This window comes from Drosophila elegans, unplaced genomic scaffold, assembly GCF_018152505.1.
Source record: "Drosophila elegans isolate 14027-0461.03 unplaced genomic scaffold, ASM1815250v1 contig_133, whole genome shotgun sequence".
NCBI lineage: Eukaryota > Metazoa > Arthropoda > Insecta > Diptera > Drosophilidae > Drosophila > Drosophila elegans.
This window is the reverse complement of record NW_024545499.1, coordinates 1,274,492-1,299,202: the sequence shown is the minus strand read 5'-3', so window position 1 is coordinate 1,299,202 and position 24,711 is coordinate 1,274,492. Positions and strand designations below refer to the sequence as shown.

Sequence of the window (24,711 nt, the reverse complement as noted above, 5' to 3'; positions counted from 1 at the left end):
ATGTGATGCCATTAAAGTATTGCCTAATCTAGTAATTAATCGAATGACAAAGTTAATTTTAATCTTAAATTGCTTATAAAAAAAAGTATTTATCGGGAAAAGAACATTTTCGGTTCATTACTAAAAAAATATATTAAAAGAGCTCGTTTTGAGATTAATCGGTTTAGCCGTTTTCGAACTATGTTGGTCACCTACTTTGAAAACACCATTTTGAGTTAAACGCGTTTAAAGTTTGTACTTGCAAGCACTCTGGACCGCCTTTTAAAATTTGGATGTAACTTCAAAAATATGAAATTTTCAGGATGTATTCTTAAATAAAACAAAAACCCAAAAAAATATTTTGTTATTTTTTATTTACAAATTAACACAAGCGACCGCTCAATTTTGCTACGTAATACGGTCAATTTGCATGATTGTAAAAGTGTAAAACTTTTAAATGCTGCTTGTTCAACACACTGCTTATCGATTCAACTCTCGATAACTTCATTTTCCACCACACTATCGAGCCAGTGGCGGTCACAAAACAGCTGACAGCATGAAACTGCGAGCCAGTGCTGGCCACTTTTGACTTTAAAGTCGCCAGCTTGTGTTAGAATCGAAAAGAAATGGTGATGTTTAGTGCTCTAGCACAATACAAAGTATACTATCTTTGGCTTGATAATAGCTAAATTCTGAACACTACTGTGTTGTGCTGGTTCCGCGCAAACTGGTTCCGTGAATTGTTGTCAAAAGTGCTGAAATGCTGGTGAAAGCAGTAGAATGAAATTATTAGGCCCTATTTGCACAATTGCTGACTAAACGAGTGACCGCCGAACAAGTGCCATGTATTCATAAGACTCCTAATCATCTTCCGCACACCTGCGAATCGGAATTTAAAGCGGCCCCGGGGCAGAAGCGCCGCATTTCTTCGGCGAACGTTCCGCGGAGTCGTTGGCTTGAACTGGACTGGATTGGATTGGTGCGGTGACTAAAACGGTCGGACAACAACAGTAGCTTGATTAGTTGGCAGTAAACAGAGCTGGCGCTCGCATCGGTCATTCACACCGCTTCGTTTTGGCCACAAAAGATCCGCGATGGGTCTGCGGTTCCAGCAACTGAAGAAGCTATGGCTGCTCTACCTCTTCCTGCTCTTCTTCGCGTTCTTCATGTTCGCCATCAGCATTAACCTCTATGTGTCCAGCATCCAGAGCGCCGATTCGGAGATGCGGTGAGTAATATCCGTTACCCACTGCCCACGAGGACGTGCCGGATTGCACAACTTCCCTTTGGGGCTCGAATTGCAAAATGCAAGAGTTCCACTCGAGTGCCTCGCCTCCGCGATTCGATTGCGGAGGCACTTTGCATTTGATTTGGGTCTCTTGTTTGTTTTGCCATCGCTTCGCGTGATTCGAGGCCCATTCATTGTAAATGCCAAGTCTTAATACCATTGTCACATCTCTTGTGGATCGATCACTACGCCGATTTCCCGCACAGTCATCCGAAACCGCCGCCCAAGCGCCGCTCCCTCTGGCCGCACAAAAACATAGTGGCCCACTACATCGGCAAGGGAGACATCTTCGGCAACATGACTGCAGGTGAGTGAGGTGGTTCCACTTGATCACCATCATTAGGTTGGCTTGTTTGTGTAATAAAATGGTTTCAAAGTCCCCCATCGTGGATGGATTCCGTTTGTTATCAATAAAATAGTTGGTGTTCTTTCTTAAAATTAGTTCCAATCTATTACAACAAGCACCCAAAAGCACATTTTATGAAGATACTCTGGGGAACGTTTAATATTTAAAAAAAATATCGTTTTCTTGCCTGGCCAAGACAAACTCTCCTGCATTTCAAAGTAACAAATTATTAATACTTTTTAAATAGTACCGTATTTATAATTTTGTCTGTAATATTACCCTATTTGCCTTATTTCTAATAAATAAAAAAACAAATGTGTTTACTCATAGCCATTTAGTCAAACTAAAATCTAATTGGGCACTCAAATAAAACAATTAATTACCTATAAAACCCGAACCAAAGAAATTTTATTTGAAAATACATCACACTTACCTCTCCTTGAGACTAATAAAATGGGGAAACCTGAGTTGCACATTTCCAAGTCATCTTTGATGGAAAATAACTTAAAGAGAGTTTCCCACCAATGACACAACGTCCGTCCAAATGCATTAAAATCCACTCGCTTGCAGACGATTACAACATCAACCTGTTCCAGCCCATCAATGGAGAAGGTGCCGATGGGCGACCTGTTGTGGTGCCGCCACGCGATCGCTTTCGCATGCAGCGCTTCTTCAGGCTAAACAGCTTCAACTTGCTGGCCAGCGATCGCATCCCTTTGAACCGCACCCTCAAGGACTACCGCACTCCGGAGTAAGTATCAGTATGACCTCTAATTGGTTTCTATTCGTGACTCATGGATGTCCTCTAACCTGCAGATGCCGCGACAAGAAGTACGCCAGCGGTCTGCCCAGCACATCGGTGATCATAGTCTTTCACAATGAGGCCTGGTCCGTACTCCTGCGCACCATCACCAGCGTCATCAACCGATCGCCGCGACACGTGCTTAAGGAAATAATCCTGGTCGACGATGCCAGCGATCGCTGTGAGTTAAACATTGACTATTTTAGACATTAAGTCTTCCCTCATCATTGCCTCATATAGCATAGAGCCTTTAAGTTAAAGATCAAATGAATTTAAACGATTTTTGTATTTAATGCATACCAAATTTTATAACGGATGTGACGAAACAAAACAATGTAGAGTCGTTTAAGTAGAACCATACCCCATTCTTTATTTGAACAGTAAACAATTTTCATTTTGTTTACTTTATCCATTAAAACTTGTTTCTCCGATAAGAAACAAGAAAGCAAACTTCGCAAGCTTTACTTCATATACCCTTGTAGCTTTTGCAAAAAATTAATATTCTTGAAATCATTAAAATTATGATTAACTTGCGTATATGCTCAAAAACATTGAAGTTATGATGATTTGCAGCTCCATTATTCGATAGTTCCTATGGCAGCTATATGATATCGTTTTCCGATTTTAATAAAATTAAAAGCGTAATTCAGAACTGTTAAATTATAAATAAGTCAAAAAGAATTTTAAAAAATTACTATATGTCGAAGAACTACAAAAAAAAATAAAAAACTGCAAAGTTATAATTTTTTAAAATTTATTTTCCGATTGTTCCTATGGAAGCTATATGCTATAGTCGTCCGATCCGGCTCGTTCCAACTTATGTACTACCTGCAATAGAAAGAACACTTTTGGGAGATTTTCATGCAGATAGCTTTATAACTGAGACACTATTTTGCGTAGAAACGGACGGAAAGACGGACATGACTAGATCGACTCGCCTAGTGATGGTGATCAAGAATATATATATTTTATAGGGTCGAAAAGTCTCCCTCACTGCGTTGCAAACTTCTGACTGAAATTATAATACCCTCTGCAAGGGTACCACTTGGATCTTACGATTTAAAATTATTAGATGATTTTTTTTTACTGTGTTTTTCGTTTCGAAAATGATTCATAATATGAATCATGAACTTTATGTCTCGACACTGGAATCATTGTGAAAACACTGACAAAATTCCTACTTTAATCAAATCATTCCCTAGATTACTTAATTTCACCTAACTGTCAATTTTTTTTTTTTTTTACTTAAAAAAATATGTACACCGTAAAATATATTTTATTATATTATTTAGTGAGCGCGTTTTAATTGAATGAAACCTACTCTCTTTAAAAAACAAGGATTAAATTAAAACTTTGACGATTATTGTTGCCATAGGAAAGATCAGAAAATGAAAAGAAATATTTTTGGAAAATCGGGATAAAATATTACTAGAAATATGTAATTTTTGCGATATGCAGAAGAACCAATTTAAAAGAAAATGATTAGAAATTTAACATATCTTCATGATTTTTAAATGTATAGGCATTTAAATAGACGTAAGGCTATAGGAATTTATAAAATAAAATGTGCTATAGCTACAAGGGTATAAACATAGATAGTTTATAAAAAAGGAGTCGCTTTAATATGTAAACCTAGTTTTTGCACACATTTTATTTATAAAATCCACTTGTTTTACTTCCCAAGCTTATTTAAAACGCCAGCTGGAGAGCTATGTGAAGGTTCTTTCGGTGCCCACGAGGATCTTCCGGATGCAAAAGCGCAGTGGCCTGGTACCCGCCCGTCTTTTGGGAGCCGAGCATGCGCGCGGCGACGTGCTGACCTTCCTGGATGCCCACTGCGAGTGCTCGCGCGGATGGCTGGAACCACTGCTCGCGCGGATCAAGGAGTCCCGCAAGGTGGTGATATGCCCCGTAATCGACATCATATCCGACGACAACTTCAGCTACACGAAGACCTTCGAGAACCACTGGGGCGCATTCAACTGGCAGCTGAGCTTCCGGTGGTTCTCCTCGGACCGCAAGCGTCAGACGCCAAGCAACAGCTCCAAGGACAGCACGGCCCCGATAGCCACGCCCGGAATGGCCGGCGGACTGTTCGCCATCGATCGCAAGTACTTCTACGAAATGGGATCCTACGACAGCAACATGCGCGTGTGGGGCGGCGAGAACGTGGAGATGTCCTTCCGCATCTGGCAGTGCGGCGGTCGCGTGGAGATCAGTCCCTGCTCCCACGTGGGCCACGTCTTCCGGAGCAGCACGCCGTACACGTTTCCAGGCGGCATGAGCGAGGTGCTCACGGACAACTTGGCGCGGGCGGCCACCGTGTGGATGGACGATTGGCAGTACTTTGTGATGCTCTACACTTCCGGCCTGTCGCTGGGGGCCAAGGACAAGGTGAATGTGACGGAGCGCCTGGCGCTGCGGGAGCGACTGCAGTGCAAGCCGTTCTCCTGGTATCTGGAGCACATTTGGCCGGAGCACTTCTTCCCGGCCCCCGATCGCTTCTTCGGCAAGATCATCTGGCTGGACGGGGAGACGGAGTGCGGTCAGGCCTACAGCAAGCACATGAAGAGCCTTCCGGGGCGCGCTCTGTCGCGGGAGTGGAAGCGGGCGTTCGAGGAGATCGACAGCAAGGCGGAGGAGCTGCTGGCGCTGATCGATCTGGAGCGGGACAAGTGCCTGCGCCCCCTCAAAGAAGACGTGCCGCGCTCCTCGCTGTCGCCAGTCACCGTGGGCGACTGCACGTCCCACGCCCAAACGATGGACATGTTCGTGATAACCCCCAAGGGCCAGATCATGACCAATGACAACGTCTGCCTGACCTACCGCCAGCCCAAGCTGGGCGCGATCAAGATGCTGAAGAACCGCAACGCCACCACTTCGAACGTGATGCTGGCGCAGTGCGCCTCCGACTCCAGTCAACTGTGGACCTACGACATGGATGTAAGTGCTTTCACAATGTCATCTTATCTTGTCTGTAATTAATATTCCTTCGGCAGACCCAACAAATCTCACATAGGGACACAAAACTGTGCCTCACCCTCAAGGCGGCGACGAACTCGCGCCTTCAGAAGGTCGAGAAGGTAGTGCTCAGCATGGAGTGCGACTTCAAGGACATCACCCAGAAGTGGGGCCTCATTCCGCTGCCATGGCGCATGTAGAGTATAGGAGTGCCAGGACATCATTTCCATTAACCCTGCCAGCAACTCTTTAACGCATTGTGATATTTATTGAAATTGAATTGTTTCACTCACGAAATTCACACGTTGATTTCTTAACGTGAACAAGTAACCAACCCACAAGCACACAAAGTAGCAGTCCGCTTTCACTGGCACATAATCCACTAGAGCAGCAATGATCTAAAATCAGCAATGATCTAAAATCAGCAATGATCTTAAATCAGCAATGATATTAAATCAGCAATGATCTTAAATCAGCAATGATATTAAATCAGCAATGATCTAAAATCAGCAATGATCTTAAATCAGCAATGATCTAAAATCAGCAATGATCTAAAATCAGCAATGATCTTAAATCAGCAATGATCTAAAATCAGCATTGATCTTAAATCAGCAATATTCTTAAATCAGCAATGATCTAAAATCAGCAATGATCTTAAATCAGCAATGATCTAAAATCAGCAATGATCTTAAATCAGCAATGATCTTAAATTAGCAATGATCTAAAATCAGCAATGATCTTAAATCAGCAATGATCTAAAATCAGCATTGATCTAAAATCAGCAATGATCTTAAATCAGCAATGATCTAAAATCACCAATAATCTTAAATCAGCAATGATCTAAAATCAGCAATGATCTAAAATCAGCAATGATCTTAAATCAGCAATGATCTAAAATCAGCAATGATCTTAAATCAGCAATGATCTAAAATCAGCAATGATCTTAAATCAGCAATGATCAGAAATCAGCAATGATCAAAAATCAGCAATGATCTAAAATCAGCAATGATCTTAAATCAGCAATGATCTAAAATCAGCAATGATCTTAAAGCAGCAATGATCTAAAACCAGCAATGATCTTAAATCAGTTAAGGACGCAGTAGAAGAATATGTGCCAGTGAGAGCAGGCTTCACCAATCAACCAAACACCGATACAGACCCACAAGAATTGTTTTCTAAACACAAATGGAGTGCGTCCGAGAGTTTTTCTCCCGCCTCGATGGATCTAGCTGGCATGTTCTACTAGCTGGCATCTATGTCATATTATTAAGCAAGTCTTAGGCAATTTTTAGCTGTACTGAAATACTTACTACCTTCGAACTTACTTTTTGTACACCACTTGAATAAAGCAACCGAATGTAGAGAGAGTATGTTCTTTCTTTCTGCGACTTCTGCTGCCGGTTATCGCTGGCCCCAGGGAAAGGTCGGGATGCAGTTGCTTTAAATTGGGCGCATCTGGCGCAGACTGCAGCACTCTCGCGATGAACGGCTGCTACAGCGCAATCAAGTACACGGGCCTGCTCTCCAATCTGCTGTACATGGTGAGCCTGGGTCAATGTTCTTTTTGTTTACAATCGATTGATGGTCCTTGGACTTTCAGCTTCTGGGCATTGGCGTGATGTGTGGAGCAGGATTGGGGCTGCAGGTGGCGGAGCCCAACACGCCAGAGCACACGTACTTCGTGAAGAGTCTGGTCCTGGGTGGCACCATCTGCATGATCGTGATGTTCGGCTGCTATGGTCTGGTCTGCAACCTGCTCTGTGTCAATCTGATTGTAAGCGACTGGCTGCATTGACAGCATTGAAACCCAATGAACTTTCGTTGTACCACCCAACGCCCCTCCTCAGTTCACCCTGTTCATTCTGATTGCCCTGGCTGCGGAGTATCTGCAGCTGCACCACTATCACAGTCCGTCCCCCAAGAGCTTCAGTGGCGCCTGGCAGCAGCTGGAACTGGCCTGGCGTGGTCTGGACAGGGAGCCCGACCTGATGCACCGGTACGAGGCCGCGCGGCACTGCTGCGGCTTCAACGGCGCCGACGATTACAAGCGCCTGCATCTGCTGGTGCCGGCGAGCTGTTATCAGGCCACTGCCAACGACACCGCCCAGCAGGTCTATCCGATCGGCTGCCTGGAGACGCTGAGCCACAGCCAGCGGTACATTCAGCAGCGCGATAAGCTGGCCATGTGGGCCATCGTTGGCCTCGAGGTGGGCAAATGACCTGCCGCTGGACTGCAGTTCCTCCAATAACTCTCGACCTCTCGACTCTCGTCCGCAGATCTTCATACTGCTGCAGACAGTGGCGCTAAGTGTGCTGCTCTTCAGGCTGCGCCAGCGGCAGCGACTCGCACGCAGACAGGTGCCGCCAGGTGTGCGGCGCGAACCGCGCTCCAACCATGTGACCGCCTCACGGGCCCAGCTCCTCAACGAGGCCTGACGTGATAATGCCTGATCTTATCGAATGGATTTGTTGGTTGTTGTGGTTGTCAGAGTTCTAAATTCGCCTATGTATTAATGTCATTGTGGATCAATGTAACCTGTAATTGAACAATGAATGTGTTACGCCCCAAATGGCACAACAGATTTATCAGAAATTCAATCATATTGACATTTTTTGGATTAAATATGTAATAACAACGATCAGAGGTAAGAGTGTGGTGAGGATAGTTTGGATATTTCAATACCTGTTATTCGTTAAACAGAAGTATATATCGTATTCCTTAAAAAGTATGTAACAGGTAAAAGGTAAAAAGGTGTTTAATATTTTAGTTGAGCACAATTATGCATTTACTTAACGACGTTTTCCAATTTCCAATTTTAATAATACAAAATGTATCTGCATCAATAGTAGCAATATGTTGCAAACGAAATTGCCGAGTCCGAAATCTATATATGTAAGTTTTTAAAAAAAATCACATCTGAACATTTTTCAATAAAACTTGCTTAGGTGAATGCTAGCACCGTCTAAGTATACTGAAAAGGAAGGATATGGAAAAACTCCATCAAGAATCGCAGGCATTTGCGTTTTTTATTATTTTTTGTAAATAGGTCTTTCCGTTTTTTTCGCGTCTGAAATTTATGTATTTTTTTTTTAATTACAAGAAGTTACTGGATATATTTTGATTAGTTTTTTTAGCGTTAATAGAGATGATTAGGAGCTATCCTAAACAAAAATTAAAAAATAAAAAAACCTACTTTTACACACTTGTTTTGAATGTTAAAGTTGTCAGGATGTCGCGCCAGAAACCCTGGAAAGCCCATATGTAAATTAATATGATAAAAAAAATATGGTAAAATATTTTTTCTTAATGTTATATTGTACTTTAACAATAGGGTTCACCCTAACGTCACTTGGCTTATCTGCCTTTCTGTCATAATCATACTACGGCTTAAAAGAATAAAAATAAATGTGACTCTGCAAATTTTGGGCAAGCCGGTTGCTAATAAGTTTACTTGGAGGGCTGTGCATTGTTTGTAGTCTGCAGAAGACGGACTGTGGACTTTTGTTTATAATTTTCGGACTCACGGAGAAATTAAAAAGAGCGTGGAAACTGCCCCTAAGAACTTATTGTTGGAGTGAAAGAAGATGAGTAAGATCTATCCAACTCAAAGTTGGTTAAAGAGACTACGCTCAGGGGTTGGATAACTTATATGAAAGTATATTAATTTCTGAAATAAATGTAGATTTCTAGCAAAATCTAATAAAACTCTTTTCGCAAGAAAAACTTTTTGTTCGTGCTTACAAATTGGTTACCTTATTTTTATTCGAATAAGCATATTTAATAAAATTAAACTGTAAGCGCACGTAACATAAATATGTATGGTCCGTCACAAGCTTTTTTTAAATTTCGGGCGCACCTTTAGAAGCAACATAAAATCGCCTAAAAAAGACCCAATAGTTTCGGGGATAAAATGTACTCGGCGAAATTGTGGAGGCGGAATTATGTCTCATGATAGCCTTCTTTTTTCTCAGTTTAAGCTTATGCCGTTAGTTTTTAACCTTATCTGATCGATCATGTAAAATTTCCTAAATTTGTTTTTTTTTTCAAAGAATAATCCGTATATCTCTTTTTATTATTAAAGGTTTTATATTGTTTCGGAACCATCATTTGACTACAAAACCTCTTGCCGAAGCTGCCTTCTGTTCGCGTTTAAAAATTAAATTGATATTTTTAAGATAAAGAATTTTATGGCCATTTAAGATCCAGTCGATCAACATTTAATATCTCTTGTTTTATGTATACGTTTCTTATTAGCCTAGGGGTTTTGCTTTTGTACAAAAGTCATTGGTAATCAGTAGGTGTAACGACGAGTTTTATTGGTCAGTTGGCAGCACAAGGTGATGCCCAAGATGATGCCTACGACCTGTAATGGAGGAAGGAATGAGTAATTAATATAATATTACTATTAATATAATATCTTATTTTATATTTATTGCTTTAATGCCTCCCAGTCTCTGTATTCAGAGAGCACTTTAAATAGACTGAGGGAAAAAAACTCAAAGAAAAACTAAAAATGATATTTTAACGAATTTGTCTCGATTTCTGTGTCTTGAAATGAGTACATACGTTCTAACAGCTAGAATATTTTTCTTATATTAATATTATGCTGTAATCGACCTAAAAAATTACTATTCTGGTAGAAGGGTTCTAACTTTGAACTCAAAACTTTGCCCTAGCGGCGAGTTCGAGTTCAAGCCACAAAGTGGCAGAAATTTGAAGTTGCTTGCGGGCATAAGTTCGATTCAGGTTTAATAGGCAGACATAACAAAGTTTTGTATGTTGCAAAAACAAAGGGAATAAACCTGTGTAAGTAAAATAAAATATTATAATATTTTAAGTCATCTTCTGTTGCATAAGCAGGAACGATAGAATCCCATTACTACTTCATAGTTTTGAAGACAAATATTTATAAATCAATCAACCTATCATTTCGTAAAATATCTTTCTTTCTACTTTTTCATGGACAAAACATAGGCACGGTAAGATATCGATTATCTGTTTTAGGAATCGGATCGGATAGAGTTCTAATTCCCTTGATTCAATATTCTTTTTGAATTTAATCAAATGGTATTTTGAGATTTTCTCACCTCGTAGCCAATGAGTCCGCAGTGGATCCACTTCTCGTATCGGTAGATCTGCAGGTAGGATCGCTGGACGGCAGCCATGCAGCCCTCCGCGTAAGGATACAGGGCGTGGATCCCATCCTTGGTGTGGAAGCAGCTGCGCGGCACCTTCATGTTGAGGCTGGTGTAGTCGGAATAGCCCTTGTCGCCACAGCACTCGTACTAGAAGAAGTAGGAGCAAATACTTAGAGAAGCGGCTAAGGGTACTCAACCCTGACCCACCTCCTGCTGCAGGTGATGCATGGCGCCATGGTGGACCAGCTCCTTCATCCAGAGATCCATCACGTACACCTCAGTGGCGTCGAGCTGCTTGGTCTCGTTGTAGTGCGACACCTTCCAGATGTGCGCGGCTATCAGAATCAGCAGCACAATCAGGTTCTGCAACTCGGTCACTTGTAGTTCCCATCAATCGACAAGCCATCTGCTCGGACTACTCACCACCACCATCACCTTGATGGAACCGAGGATGGCGCCCAGACAGCCGACGAGTCCGGCGAAGATGAGAGCACCGGCCATGCCCAGTTGGACGAACTTCTCCAGATGCTCCGCGGAGCCCTCGTTGAACTTGTCCAGCTCATAGACGCCGGCCAGGGCCGCCAGGATGCCAACGGTCTGAATCGGTATTAAAATAATGAATTATGCCTGCGCACATTAAGCGATTGCTAATGGCCCATGAAATGGGCTAACAAAATCTTCAGAGACAAACTTTCGGCGACGTGGGCGACGTCATCGGCCAGCGAGAACATCCAAAATAAAAACAAAACTGACGCAAAAATAAATTGAATTACTTTGGACTTTATTTTTAAATGGCACATACACTTTTTCCTTTCTTGTTGCTGTCGCTTCGATTGTTCGGAAAACTCGACTGCCCGACAAAAGTGGGCAGAACGAGAGCCAAGTGACATCTTGTCTGGTAGAAATGGAAATTTCGTTTGGGATTTGTTTGCTGCCAAATTGGCCTTCTACTCGGGCGGCCGACAAAAAAAAATTACAATCAAAAATGAAAAATGAAAAATGGGACAAAAGTGTAAGATATTTAATGATCTTGCTGTGACAGACTGCCACTGAGTTAAATTCGAACCGAGAATTCCATGAGCAAGTGTTTCCATTACTCATACGCCGCGTGTGACTCAAAAAGTGTAGTGAACTGTTGCATTTAACATGATTAAACACAGTGCACAGTGACAATCATTTAGGTTTTTATAGTTGGAACTTGGAAAGTTTATGAGCAATACGACATGTATGTACAATACTCCCATAAAAATCCCTTACCAATGTGATTGTACTAAAGACAACCGAGGTCCATTGCAAGCACACGCGCACTGTGGGCATTTTACTATTTGCATAAGCAATATTTTTCTATAAGTAATATATTTGATTCCACACTCATTCGAGCAGCGACTCCAGGCGGCGGACGTGTTTCCCCCGAAAATTCGCCTTTCACTCTCGACCGACTGTGCGTCGCGGTGACCGAACTGTTAGTGCCGTCGGATCGGGCAAAAATAAAGCGAAAACCGAATGGAGAGCGCAAGAAGCTGCGAACTGTTTACAAATCCGCCGAGTGGCCGCCCGTGTCCGTATCCGTGTCCGTCTCGGTCTCGGTGTCCGTTTCGGCGTTTTGTGTGCCGGTCGTTACTTAGGAGACCGGCTGCCACCAAATCTCATTCGCACCGCGCCTCTTCCGCCCTACACTCATAAAAATGCTCATTTTCTTCTTTAACAAGAAAGAAAGCAAACTTCGGCAAGCCGAAGTTCATATACCCTTGCAGCTATTGCAAGAATTTAACATTTTTGAAAACATTAAAATTATGATTTACTGCGTATATGTTTAAAAACATAAAAGCTATGATGATTAGCAGCTCAATTATTTGATAGTTATTTTATATATTTTTATTATTTCTATGGGAGCTATATGATATAGTCGTCCGATTTTGATAAAATTTAAACCATAATTCTGAAATAATTAAACATTGCTATATATCGAAGAACTGAACAAAAAATTAAAAAACAGAAAAGTTATAATTTTTTTCATTTATTTTTCCGATTGTTCCTATGGGAGCTATATGCTATAGTCGTCCGATTTTGATGAAATTTTTACCATAATTCTGAAATATTTAACCATTGCTTTATGTCGAAGAACAAAACAAAAAATTTAAAAACAGCAAAGTTATAATTTTTTTTCAATTATTTTTCCGATTGTTCCTATGGGAGCTATATGCTATAGTCGTCCGATTTTGATATAATTTAAACCGTAAATCGAAAATATTTAACCATAACTAAATGTCGAAGACCTAAACAAAAAATTAAAAAACAGCAAAGTTATAATTTTTATACCCTTGCAGAGGGTATTATAATTTCAGTCAGAAGTTTGCAACGCAGTGAAGGAGACATCTCCGACCCTATAAAGTATATATATTCTTGATCAGCATGACTAGGCGAGTCGATCTAGCCATGTCCGTCTGTCCGTCTGTCCGTCCGTTTATATGCAAACTAGTCTCTCAGTTTTAAAGCTATCTGCATGAAACTTTCCCAAAAGTTGTCTTTCTATTGCAGGTAGTATATAAGTCGGAACGAGCCGGATCGGACGACTATAGCATATAGCTCCCATAGGAACAATCGGAAAAATAAATGAAAAAAAATTATAACTTTGCTGTTTTTTAATTTTTTGTTTAGTTCTTCGACATATAGCAATGGTTGAATATTTCAGAATTATGGTTTAAATTTCATCAAAATCGGACGACTATAGCATATAGCTCCCATAGGAACAATCGGAAAAATAATTGAAAAAAAATTATAACTTTGCTGTTTTTAAATTTTTTGTTTTGTTCTTCGACATAAAGCAATGGTTAAATATTTCAGAATTATGGTAAAAATTTCATCAAAATCGGACGACTATAGCTATAGCTCCCATAGGAACAATCGGAAAAATAAATGAAAAAAAATTATAACTTTTATGTTTTTTAATTTTTTGTTTAGTTCTTCGACATTTAGTAATGGTTAAATATTTTCGATTTACGGTTTAAATTTCATCAAAGTCGGACGACTATATCATATAGCTCCCATAGGAACAATCGGAGAAATAAATGAAAAAAAATTATAACTTTTCTGTTTTTTAATTTTTTGTTTAGTTCTTCGACATTTAGTAATGGTTAAATATTTCCAATTTACGGTTTAAGTTTCATCAAAGTCGGACGACTATATCATATAGCTCCCATAGGAACAATAAAAATATATAAAATAACTATCAAATAATTGAGCTGCAAATCATCATAGCTTCAATGTTTTTAAACTTATACGCAAGTAAATTATAATTTTAATGTTTTCGAAAATGTTTAATTCTTGCAATAGCTGCAAGGGTATATGAACTTCGGCTTGCCGAAGTTTGCTTTCTTTCTTGTTTTCATTTATTTTTCCGATTGTTCCTATGGGAGCTATATGCTATAGTCGTCCGATTTTGATGAAATTTAAATCGTAAATCAGAAATATTTAACCATTACTATATGCCGAAGAACTAAACAAAAAATCAAAAAACAGCAAAGATATAATTTTTTTTCATTTATTTTTCCGATTGTTCCTATTGGAGCTATATGCTATAGTCGTCCGATCCGGCTCGTTCCGACTTATATACTACCTGCAATAGAAAGACAACTTTTGGGAAAGTTTCATGCAGATAGCTTTAAAACTGAGAGACTAGTTTGCATATAAACGGACGGACAGACGGACAGACGGACGGACAGACGGACATGGCTAGATCGACTCTACTAGTGATGCTGATCAAGAATATATATACTTTATAGGGTCGGAGATGTCTCCTTCACTGCGTTGCAAACTTCTGACTGAAATTATAATACCCTCTGCAAGGGTATAAAAAGGTTGATCAGTCCTATTAGATATATTCATTTTAAATTCAACTGTAACTCATTCTTGAAAATATAAATCTTACCTTTCTAATAAATAATATTTTCCTATTATAAATGTAAGTTTGTTCAAAACAAATAAATTCGTTTTAAGATTTTTTACCATTAGCAAAAAAAAAGTTTTAAAAGTAAAAACAACATTTTATTTTTACAAAAAAAACATTTATTTTTACAAACACAAATAATTATATGTTACCATTGAAGGTAAATTTCGACAACAAAATTTTCCTTGTTTTTTTAAATTTCTTAAATTTGGAAAATATTTGTTATGAGTGTACCTCATTCTAGCGTATATTTTTATATGCGTTTTTATAGGCAGACACATATCTATTTAGCAGCTCCTCCAATTTTCCGCATGTAGTGGGCACAAACAACACTTATTGAATATTTTGATTTCGGTTTATTTTTTATTCTACTTTTTAGGTGCCTTCAGATCATCTTAAGCTGCTATAAAAATCCATACGTATTGGCCTATGTGTTGCCAACAACAACCGATTTCGGTGGTTCGTAGGGGACCTGTTAGAATCTCTCGCGCCTCAATTTATTGCGCACCGTGATGCCCAAGTGAGTGGCGGCTCCCAGGGCGGCGAACTGTGTGGAAATATCGGAAAACTGATTAGAGTCCTCTATTTATACGGCCCGGCCTTTGGAGCTATGTCGGTGTGGAACTCACCTCCACCAGCAGCAGCAGCCACTTGATGATGAGTCCGATGACCACGTTGTCGGTGGCATGGGCCTGCACGGCCCGCAGACAGCCCTCGGTGAAGAGGAAGTCCCCGTGCCGCAGGAACGCCTTATAGCAGGTACTGGGGATTCCCCGGCCCATCAGAATGTAATCGTGAGAGCCCAACTCGCCGCAGCACGAGTACTGCAATAAAATGTGCAACAAAGTCAGTATCCTAAGTTCTTTAAGCTAGCGCTGATAGATTTAGATCATACCAAAATTTTCAAAAACGTTCATGAAATTATAAAGCTCTACCCTTAAAATGTGAAACAAATTATAGAAAAACTTTGAGTCAGAAAGAACTTACAAGCTTTTCGGAAACTGCATTAAAAATCATTAAATTGATTGGAAAAAATCAATCAAAATACAGATTGTTATATTTAAATATGTGAGTAACTTAAGATGACTATGACTTTATAATTTTTGCTTATAAGTAATTTGGTTTGTATGTATTTGCATATTGCCGATAACCCAACAGCTATCTACAACCCCAATGATGGGGACTCGGAAGCCATGATGGTCATTGGTCCAAATAAAATGGTTATAGCCACATTCAGAGTTACAAACGAACATTAATACCGACTCGGATTTCGGTAAAGAGTAAAGGGTAACTTAAATTAAACTGTACCTTTTGCTGAATAAATGATATGCGTTCCACATTTGCCCTCGGATCAGACCAGATGGCGAGGAAGTCCCTCTTCGACCGCTCCACATAGTCCGTTGAGTGGGCTGCCGCAATGATGTAGATCTGCAGGCACAGCAGGATGAGCAGGCAGATCACATACTAGCATAGAGGACAAAAACAAAATCAAATGAGTTCTGTAGAGGCCCCCGCGACTTTCCACTTACACTCCAAATGAGTCCGAGGGAAATCCGAGCCGAGGCGAAGCAGCCCAGAAACGAGGTCAACACGACAAAGGTGCCCACGAAGATCTGGACAACGATGGCGATGTGCTCGAAGGTGCCCGGCGTGGAGCTGTTCAACTCGAACACGGACAGGGCAATCAGAGTCACGCCAATCAGCTGCCAACGAAATTGCATAGACTTCATTGATTAGAGCCACCGGAGATACCATGTCCCTCATACGCACCGAAAGCAGCACATTGAGGATGATGAGAATGGTTTTGAGGAACGATGTGCGGCAGGCCATGTTGCCAATCAATAATCCCTATAATTAACAGCTGCCTTATCCTTGTTTCCCGCTGCGCAGTTAGCCCGATGCGGAGACCTCGATGAATACCGCCAGCCCTGTTGCCATCAACGCTGACGTGCGACTGAGCGCAGCGCTTTCCATTTGAAATGTGGCGCCCCCAAAAGCGCCAGTTAGTAGGTGCCGCCACTCGACGGCAATCAACTATTCCGCGGCGGTCGCTATGCTACACTTGAAAAAATACTACCTATTCAAAGTGAATGTTAGACCAACAAGCAAATTTATTTTATTTTATCTTAATCTTTGAATATTTTAGAGAAGTTTTGGATAAAATATAGATACTTTAAAAACACACTTGTTCTGTGTTTTTGCTTTCTTAAAGATATTTGAAACATATGAAGCAACATCTAATATCATAGCATTAAATACATAACAGTTTTTCTATGTTTCTTTTATCAATATCATTTTAATAATAATGTTGAATAACACTTTCAAGAATTTTTAAGATTTGATTATATCACCAAATCCTTTTCTGCTAAGTGTATTTATATCAGTCTTGCGACTTCTTTATGTGGTGGTGCCGTCGATTTTTGTGGGTGGTATGATGTCACAGCATGAAAAGCTTTCATCGTGTTTCCCTTGTTAAGGAATTGGAAGGGGCCAACAAACACAAGCTTTCATTCAGCTAAATGCGCAGCAGAAAGTGGGACATGAAAGGACGCCTATGAAGGATTAATAGGCAGCAAATTTATTCTACACATTACGTGACGAGCAACAAGTTGTCTGGCCCTGAAACACGAAAAACAAAAAGTTTCGGCCATTAAAAGCTTGCCGGGACTATGCGTCGTATGCTTAATATTTCCATTGCGCTGAACAAACAAACAAACTGTCAAGCGGCGAATCATGTGAAAACAAACATGGGGCACATTTATTATGATACTTATAAAGTGTAATTGAACTATAAATATGTACTTTAATTACAGGTAAGTTAAAGGTATGAGTGAATAATTTATGACTGCCCATTATTTTTGGTTATGAAATGTCGAAGCGAGATTTACCAGCGTAACCCCAAGTTCAGTTGTACTACGGGTTCAGGTTGAACGTCCTACTGTCCTAAAACTCCATGCGTCGCTGCTTGTTCTTAAAACTAATTGCCAGAAACACGGCCAAGGCGAAGCAAATCAACTGAAATGAAACGAAGATGATTAACAGTAGATTGTATTGCACCTCAAAGGGCGAGGGGCAGGGAAACCCACCTCGAAGGCCACTAGCACCCAGGACACTATGATGAAGCGCTGCTTGTCAGCCTCATAGAAGCTCTGCAGCTTTTCGATGCACCCATCCACGTACAGATGATCGGTCGTCTGCTGCAGATCAGCGTAGCAGCTGGGTGGGATCAGCTGGCTGAGGTGGACGTAGTCCTGGGCACTGTTCTTGCCGCAGCACTCGTGCTTCTGCTGCAGTGCATCCATGTTGTTGGCCTGCCAGGCCACCTCCACCGCTTCCTGGCCGCTCTTCACGTCGTACTGGTGGAGGAACAGGCAGGTGCTCACGATCTGCGGGATGGCCAGGATCAGCAGGAACACGGCACTCTGCGGTTTGGCGGATTAGCATTGTCTTCTGATTTAATTTCTGCTTTCATTTCCTTACCGTCGCTGTCAGTGCCACCGATTCCCGGATGGCCGCGAAGATTCCAAGCAAGGCGAACAGAAGGATGACCGAGCACGCTATGTAGGCGGCAATGACGAATTCTTCGGTCTCCGTGTCCGCATTATAGGCTATCCAGCCTATAGCCCCAATCGCCAGAAGCTAAAATATAAAACAGTGCAACTTCATTAGGGTGAATTTCTTGGAACCGAAGGAGTGTAAGAGATATATAACAGTGGAACTTCATTAGGATGAATTGATTGAAACCGATGGAATGTAAGAGATATATAACTGGATATCCTGGGAGTAAATCGTTAAATCGAATAAACTTTTCTTGTTTTTAACTGAAAAGCTCTTAAACATTATGTTGCACTCAATTAGTCAACTTCAAATGATAATATGTACAAATCCAAGCTCCTTCCTTTTCTTAATATTTTCAAATGTTCTGCTTATTGTTTGATATTATGGAAGATCGACTGTACCATATGATGATATGAATGCAGTTGCAATTACAAGGGCAATTGCCATTCATTTGTGTGACAATTAACAGCCGCAGTTGAGTGCATCACATAATTTATCGTTTGGGGAAGTTCGCCTGACTGAGCTGTGATAATGTAATGAATCTTCCTCCGCTTCCCCAAAATTCTCTTCCCGCTCGTTTGGGGGTTGATGAAACACCCCTGTTCGTTTCGTGTCCCAGTTTCGGGTCCCTCCCTTCTCGGGCTAAAGTAATTCGATTTCGCTATATGGGTCAGAGTGTAAACCAGAGTGCGAATATTGGTCGAGGGTACGTGGGCATGACATCATCCTGCGGGCGCGGAAATTGGAGCAATTGAAGGCTCTGGCGATAGTCGGACGGCAGGGATTAGGCCAAGTTGTAAACATGATTGTCATGGCAACCAGAAAGCCAGACGGGCGGCATTCATGGGTGGATACCGAAGGGGGCAGAGGAGGGCGCAATTGACCACCTTGGACGTGGACGTCTATCTCAGGTGGGCAGACGTCGCTTAAAAATACACACCGAAGAAACGCAAAGCAACCGAGCCAAATGGACATTTTGAAAAACATTCTCTTCTGTGACTTTTGTGTGCTCCTCAAGTTTATTTCGTATAGAATATTTCAAAAATAATTCATTTGTGGAGGCTCTTCTGAAGTGCGTTTACTTGTGCACCCGTTCCACATGACATCATGCTAATTTTCTTACACGAAACGTGGATGTATACGGTATATTCGATGCGATCGAGGTAATTAGTAATCCAAATATGAGTTGACTTACCCCTAAAATGGCATTCAGAACGATGGAGGTGATCTTAACGCTGGTCGTGGCACAGCCCATGTTTGTGGACCTGAAAAACATGTTCCGAATGCACCAAGTTAAATGTGATCCAAAAACACTCGACCATTTCTCAAATAAAAGTCTGTTAACCTTTTGACTTCTCTCGCCGCACACGATTTGAGTACGCCTTCGTTTGTTTATTTTCGTTGCTGGATTTGAATTTACAACCAAATGGATTTCCGTTCAGTGTTTGCCCGGGATATCCGCTCTCGAAACTGAACTTTTGGGTCTGGCACGTTCTGCGTTCACTGGCGAACTGAAAGCGGGAAAAGTTTTTGTTGTTCTCTTTCCCCTGGCGCTGTGTTTTTTCCACTGCTTCGCCCACAATCAAAATAAAACAGAAAGAGCACAGTCGCACTCTCGAAAGAGAGCTCTGCACTTGGGTCCGCTCTCCAAGCCATGACGTCACGTCGAACGGCATTTTGTTTGGTGGTGTTTTCTGCTCTTATCTATGATAACTTCAAAAACTCAATTCAACAAACTTGTATAGAAAACTGTTGTTGATTCTCGCGATCAGAGACTCAACAATATTTTCTCAATTATAAATATATATATTTGTATGTATCTATAAAGTTTGGCGGTTTTTACGCCGTTATATTATCAAATATATATGTTTTTTATTTTTCATCTTCCCGTTAAATACTTTTCAACAATTATGATACTATTAACCAGTTTACACCGCAAGTAACGGAGCCTTAAACAAATATTGGGATATTAAAGCAAGCACAATAATCAGAACGCAGTGAAGCGTTCCTTACGAGCCGATTTGACATGTGTTATTAAAATGTCAAATATTGTAATCTTAAGAGTTAACAATAGGGGTGTTTTAACCCATGTGTGTCAATCATCATATTTACACAGTAAATCTACATCAGTTTCAGTTTTTTAACATCTTTACGGACTTCATGAAGATCTGCATATTACTTTTCAGGATTAATTGGTTATAAGTAAACATCAAGTTCAAAAACACCGATAAAATGTTCACAAAATTTTCACAATTAAAGAAAACTAAAACAAAGAAGTCATCTAAAGAAGAAATATTACACACAAAATCACAAAATGTTTAGTGTAATCAAAAAATAATGTACTTATTTTAAAGTCTGGTTTCAAACCAGAATATTTTAGTTTTAGGCCTGGTGTTAGGCAAGCATAGGAAGTGTTTAAATTGTACATCTGAAAACCAAAATTTTTTATAAATCTTATATTCTTTTAAAAATCTTTTCCAATTAAGTAAGATTGAATTTTGTTTTGAATATCCTTGGCTTGAGATATCTGAAACTGTAAGGTTACTGTTGCCTTCGCATCTTGACACCATGACGTCAATTTGTCAATAAGTCAATGACTGCCCATACAATCCTCAATCTGGAGTCGCGCTCTCTCCCGCTGCTTGTCGCCCCTCCTCGGCTTGTAAAAGCGTTTTGTTTTCCAGTTTGTTTATGGCTGTTATGTCTGGGGTCGAGCATTCCACTCATTTCGACCCGGAATCCCCAACTGCTCCCACACAGGCACCCATATACACACACACATGCTTATATACCGACATATGTATGAATATACCAAGAAGGCGTCATTTCTGGCTTAATTATGTTTGGCTCTTTGGTTTGCTTTTTATGCCATTATGCATACACCAGACCGCCAGTCTTTCGTTTGCGCAATTGACTTGAAGAGCTTTCTAGTGGTCAATTTACTCCAACGTGGTAGACTATCCACACTGGCAGAAATCAGTGTCTGCTCGATGAGAAAACTAATAATGGTTTATATATAGATAATAAATACATTGATAGAGTATAAATATTTCAAAATTTTACGATCTTATATTTGGTTATGATTTCTTAAAAGAAAAACAGTGGAATGTATTAAGATTCGACTGCAACACTTCATTTAAAACATTTTCCAGTGCATAGAGGACTTTCAACATAAACACAATTTCATGTATGGCGGTATGTTTGTATATTTAATGCATCTTCGGTTACTCGGCAACTAAACTACGCACTTACATGACGCTGTGTTTGGTGAATCGAAACAAGGTACATTGGTGACGCTTAAAAAGGAGAAGTTGAGGAGATTGATTTCTAAGGCGGTAATGTGTCACTAATAGTTGTAGCGCCTCTGGCGATTCGTGTAGTGAATGGCCAAAATGACGGCTAGCACGAGAATGACGGCCTACAAAAGGGAAAATATGTTAGTATGTTAATAATAACGTTAACGTGAAATACACTAAGACGCACATCGAATCCGAGCAGACCCCACTCCATGTAGCTTATTGTCACGCCCTCATCCGCGAACGCCTCCTCCACTGTGCTGAGACATCCCCGGCGATTGAGATTCAGGGGGTTCTCACAGTTCATATCCTTGCAGCAGCTGCTGGGTACAGTACTGTTCCAGAATTTGAGTTCTAAGTAGTCAGAGGCTTCGTTGAGGCCACAGCATTGGTACTGCAAAAGAGGATATTTATTAAAATAAAATTGAGTAGGGACTGGTTTAAATTTGCCTTATTTATTTATTAGCCAAAATAAAGTTGATTGACTTACAGTCTTCTGAATAAGATCCATGCTGTTCGGTTTGGTCTGCTCCAGCTTCCAGTGATCCTCGACCGTCTGCACGGCGTACTTCTTGAACACATCTCGGGGATTGAGGATGATAAAGGCCACTATTAGTAACAGCAACACCAGCAGCAGCGACACGTACTGCAAAGGCAATTAAAGTAAGTTACTCATGGTGTGATTCACCTAATGTCATCATTCAGGCACTAACCGTCCACAGCATTCGGGGCGATTCGCGAACGGCTCCACAGCAGCCGAACATGGATATCACCAGGATAATGCCGCCCAGGACCAGAATGCCAATGGCATACGCCTCCGGCATCGCTCCCCAGCCGAGGACGCCGAAAATGAGTACCAATATTCCAAGAATCTGAAATTAAGTGAACAAATTCAATAAGTAGAGATATCAACAAGCCTGTCTATCAAATTGAAATGAAGAATGTATTTGGGGGCGTTACCGATAAGAATATATAGTATACAGTTTTAATTGGAAGGCAGTTCCAGACTCGGACCACTAATCAACGAATTTCAAACGTTGCTAGAACAACAACTGAGTTTCACTAAAGTAATTGATTTTTATACCCTTGCAGAGGGTATTATAATATCAGACAAAAGTTTGCAACGCAGTGAAGGAGACATTTCCAACTCTATAAAGTAGATATATTCTTGATCAGCATCACTAGGAGAGTCGATCTAGCCATGTCCGTCAGTCTGTCCGTCCGTTTCTATTGCAGGTAGTGCATAAGTCGGAACGAGGCGGATCGACTATAGCATATAGCTCCCATAGGTAAAATAAATAAAAAAAAATGAAAAATATATAACTTAGTTTTTTTTTAATTTTATTTTATTTCTTAGTAAAGGTTTAATATTAAGAATTACGGTTTAAGTTTCATCAAAATCGGAGGACTATAACACAAAGCTTCTATGGAAACAATAAAAATATTAAAATTTTTGTTTTTATACGCATCTTTTTTATTTTGTAATTTTTTTTTAAATTCTTTTTGACTTTTTAATAATTTATTAATTGAGCTAAAAATCATAATAGCTTCAATGTTTTAAACTTCTACGCAAGTAAATGATAATTTTAATGTTTTCAAGAATATTTAATTTTGCAATAGGTGCAAGGGTATAAACTTTGGCTTGCTTCCGTTCCTGTTGTTAATTTGTTTGTACTGAGCGGACATTCGGTGGTAGCCATTCTTGTCAAATGTATACATTTCACAGCTTTTAATCCACTTTTTATTTAAATTTCTATTAAATATGAATATCGTCTTTTACCTTAAGCTTCAAAATTTAAAGGTTTCAAATCTTTAGTATATTTAAACATTAGATCTTTAAGGAAAATTAAGGGAACTGCAATTTATAATAGTCACTTGTGTGTGATTGATTCATACTCCGGTGGCCTTGCGAAGGCCATCGAAAGTTTTGATGCAAATTCAGATTGTCTAATTTGTCGGCCAGCTCTCATCGCTTTTGTCACATCGGCTAACTAATCCGGTTTCCATATTCAGCTCGGTTTGGCTTTTTAAACGAAACACAAATGCATGACGCATTAGAGCTGCCTCACTTCGCCGCTTGGCTGGCGAAGCTCTCCCCTTGGCCCAAGGAATTCACAGGCTGAGCAGAAGCCATTAACAATAGACTGTGGCTAACACACACAGATAGCTGCGAAATGTAGTCATAAGCCAAGCACGCACCCGAGATGATATCATCCACTAGCCAGGTGGACATGAACGGCCAGCATAGAACCCAAACATTGAATCTTTCGAATACATTAAGACACCATGGCGGGCTATTTGTGTAAACAGAATGGAACACTTTCGACTCTCCTCGAGGCACCATATGCTTGTTTCAATTTGGTGCTCTACTTACCGCCCATAAGGCATTAAAAAGAAATAGCGAGTACTTTATGGTGCCCGTTGCGCAGCTCATTTTGAATTTGGTTTCTATTTTCCCACTTTAAACTTTAGCAAGTATGCAAACGTGCAACACGTGCAACAACTTTGCAGAATGGCGGCTTGTTTTTCAAACCCCGAATTTATTTCGGCGAGACTAGCCAGAATCCGATTAAAGAGTGCGGACTACTGCGGCCACGGTCACGAGCAAACTGAGCGCTCCAAAGCTCTCTGGCCGGAATGAACTGCCGCCGCTGCACAGTGGGGTAAAAGAGGCCAAAAGTGTAGATCTAAACAAACAAGACTTATCAAAAAAATAAATGGTTTTTCTATCGATTTTATTTAGTAAGGTACTTACCGAAAAAATAACTTGTTCTAATATTTATATTTTATATTTATATTTTCATCTGTGTTTGTATCTGCATCTATTACTGAAACCGTATCTGTAACTGTACCTGTTGCTAATATAATGCAGTACAATAACTCCCCTATTTTAATTTCGAACTATATTTTTATACATCAAAGTAATTATTAACTAAGCTTTTACCGTTAAACCTTTTAAGTAATTTTGCTCTATATAATTATCCATCATTGATTTGGATTGATTAGGTAGTTCACCGACAAAAGGTAACGTAAAACAAAATCGGTTTGATGAATTTTCCAATTTAAGTGAAATATTATTCACTCCTTCCGGTTATGAATAAAATTCTAATCTAATTTTTAGTATGCTTGATCCACAAATAAAAGTCAAATCGCAGATCACATCTGAATTTTGGTTGATAATTCGATCTCCGAAAGCAGTGCGCAATAGAACGATTGTAAGGTTAGCTGTGTGACACGAAGCGCAGACTATTTGGAATCAAATGTTGTCTCAAACTTCCTGTTCATGTTTCGGAAACAACCAATCAGAAATCATAACGCGATAGCGGCCTCGGCTTTTAACTTTAATACAATATGCTTAAAAACCGTCAATATAAGATAACAATTTTTAAAAACAAA

The 24,711-nt window shown here is 40.2% G+C and overlaps 6 protein-coding genes across 6 annotated transcripts; 2 read left to right on the top strand and 4 right to left on the bottom strand.

The window, feature by feature from the left end:
* Positions 1–710: 710 nt before the first annotated feature.
* On the top strand, positions 711–6,743 carry LOC108147363 (polypeptide N-acetylgalactosaminyltransferase 3). The gene is made up of 6 exons (XM_017273799.2): positions 711–1,207; positions 1,474–1,574; positions 2,184–2,364; positions 2,430–2,596; positions 4,100–5,358; positions 5,415–6,743. Exons 1-6 carry the CDS (start codon positions 1,074–1,076, stop codon positions 5,574–5,576), a joined length of 2,004 nt encoding a protein of 667 aa, XP_017129288.1. The 5' UTR covers positions 711–1,073; the 3' UTR covers positions 5,577–6,743.
* Positions 6,744–6,826: 83 nt separating this feature from the next.
* On the top strand, positions 6,827–8,018 carry LOC108147342 (protein late bloomer). The gene is made up of 4 exons (XM_041710250.1): positions 6,827–6,917; positions 6,977–7,150; positions 7,224–7,583; positions 7,654–8,018. Exons 1-4 carry the CDS (start codon positions 6,858–6,860, stop codon positions 7,810–7,812), a joined length of 753 nt encoding a protein of 250 aa, XP_041566184.1. The 5' UTR covers positions 6,827–6,857; the 3' UTR covers positions 7,813–8,018.
* Positions 8,019–9,560: 1,542 nt separating this feature from the next.
* Positions 9,561–11,998, bottom strand: LOC108147335 (protein late bloomer). Its single transcript, XM_017273763.2, has 5 exons — positions 11,773–11,998; positions 10,939–11,112; positions 10,723–10,878; positions 10,465–10,662; positions 9,561–9,740 (listed from the first exon to the last, which is right to left on the bottom strand). The coding sequence occupies exons 1-5, from the start codon at positions 11,830–11,832 to the stop codon at positions 9,669–9,671; spliced, it is 660 nt and encodes a 219-aa protein (XP_017129252.1). The 5' UTR covers positions 11,833–11,998; the 3' UTR covers positions 9,561–9,668.
* A 2,804-nt stretch (positions 11,999–14,802) lies between these two features.
* On the bottom strand, positions 14,803–16,426 carry LOC108147338 (protein late bloomer). Its single transcript, XM_017273766.2, has 5 exons — positions 16,232–16,426; positions 15,991–16,164; positions 15,770–15,925; positions 15,091–15,285; positions 14,803–15,008 (listed from the first exon to the last, which is right to left on the bottom strand). The coding sequence occupies exons 1-5, from the start codon at positions 16,289–16,291 to the stop codon at positions 14,937–14,939; spliced, it is 657 nt and encodes a 218-aa protein (XP_017129255.1). The 5' UTR covers positions 16,292–16,426; the 3' UTR covers positions 14,803–14,936.
* Positions 16,427–17,192: 766 nt separating this feature from the next.
* On the bottom strand, positions 17,193–19,554 carry LOC108147362 (protein late bloomer). Its single transcript, XM_017273798.2, has 5 exons — positions 19,365–19,554; positions 19,215–19,284; positions 17,942–18,100; positions 17,548–17,883; positions 17,193–17,476 (listed from the first exon to the last, which is right to left on the bottom strand). The coding sequence occupies exons 2-5, from the start codon at positions 19,272–19,274 to the stop codon at positions 17,405–17,407; spliced, it is 627 nt and encodes a 208-aa protein (XP_017129287.1). The 5' UTR covers positions 19,275–19,284; positions 19,365–19,554; the 3' UTR covers positions 17,193–17,404.
* Positions 19,555–21,207: 1,653 nt separating this feature from the next.
* On the bottom strand, positions 21,208–23,919 carry LOC108147361 (tetraspanin-8). Its single transcript, XM_017273796.2, has 5 exons — positions 23,690–23,919; positions 22,029–22,187; positions 21,806–21,961; positions 21,503–21,709; positions 21,208–21,437 (listed from the first exon to the last, which is right to left on the bottom strand). The coding sequence occupies exons 1-5, from the start codon at positions 23,747–23,749 to the stop codon at positions 21,366–21,368; spliced, it is 654 nt and encodes a 217-aa protein (XP_017129285.1). The 5' UTR covers positions 23,750–23,919; the 3' UTR covers positions 21,208–21,365.
* Positions 23,920–24,711: the final 792 nt, after the last annotated feature.

Bases quoted from the DNA above. Each gene is read 5' to 3' on its own strand.
- LOC108147361 (XM_017273796.2), bottom strand. From the start codon at position 23,749: ATGAGCTGCGCAACGGGCACCATAAAGTACTCGCTATTTCTTTTTAAT. The intron at 22,188-23,689 runs GTAAGTAGAGCA...ACTTAATTTCAG, and splicing joins TTTTTAATGCCTTATGGGCG to ATTCTTGGAATATTGGTACT. The intron at 21,710-21,805 runs GTAAGTCAATCA...CCTCTTTTGCAG, and splicing joins TGGATCTTATTCAGAAGACT to TACCAATGCTGTGGCCTCAA.
- LOC108147342 (XM_041710250.1), top strand. From the start codon at position 6,858: ATGAACGGCTGCTACAGCGCAATCAAGTACACGGGCCTGCTCTCCAAT. The intron at 6,918-6,976 runs GTGAGCCTGGGT...TTGGACTTTCAG, and splicing joins TCTCCAATCTGCTGTACATG to CTTCTGGGCATTGGCGTGAT. The intron at 7,584-7,653 runs GTGGGCAAATGA...TCTCGTCCGCAG, and splicing joins GGGCCATCGTTGGCCTCGAG to ATCTTCATACTGCTGCAGAC.
- LOC108147338 (XM_017273766.2), bottom strand. From the start codon at position 16,291: ATGGCCTGCCGCACATCGTTCCTCAAAACCATTCTCATCATCCTCAAT. The intron at 16,165-16,231 runs GTGCGTATGAGG...TTTCGTTGGCAG, and splicing joins TCCTCAATGTGCTGCTTTCG to CTGATTGGCGTGACTCTGAT. The intron at 15,286-15,769 runs GTACAGTTTAAT...ATTTTATTGCAG, and splicing joins TATCATTTATTCAGCAAAAG to TACTCGTGCTGCGGCGAGTT.
- LOC108147363 (XM_017273799.2), top strand. From the start codon at position 1,074: ATGGGTCTGCGGTTCCAGCAACTGAAGAAGCTATGGCTGCTCTACCTC. The intron at 2,365-2,429 runs GTAAGTATCAGT...TCTAACCTGCAG, and splicing joins AAGGACTACCGCACTCCGGA to ATGCCGCGACAAGAAGTACG. The intron at 5,359-5,414 runs GTAAGTGCTTTC...TTCCTTCGGCAG, and splicing joins TGTGGACCTACGACATGGAT to ACCCAACAAATCTCACATAG.
- LOC108147362 (XM_017273798.2), bottom strand. From the start codon at position 19,274: ATGGGCTGTGCCACGACCAGCGTTAAGATCACCTCCATCGTTCTGAAT. The intron at 18,101-19,214 runs GTAAGTCAACTC...TTTATATTTTAG, and splicing joins TTCTGAATGCCATTTTAGGG to CTTCTGGCGATTGGGGCTAT. The intron at 17,477-17,547 runs GTGGGTTTCCCT...GTTTCATTTCAG, and splicing joins GGGTGCTAGTGGCCTTCGAG to TTGATTTGCTTCGCCTTGGC.
- LOC108147335 (XM_017273763.2), bottom strand. From the start codon at position 11,832: ATGCCCACAGTGCGCGTGTGCTTGCAATGGACCTCGGTTGTCTTTAGT. The intron at 11,113-11,772 runs GTAAGGGATTTT...ATACCGATTCAG, and splicing joins TCTTTAGTACAATCACATTG to ACCGTTGGCATCCTGGCGGC. The intron at 9,741-10,464 runs GTGAGAAAATCT...CCTCCATTACAG, and splicing joins GCGGACTCATTGGCTACGAG to GTCGTAGGCATCATCTTGGG.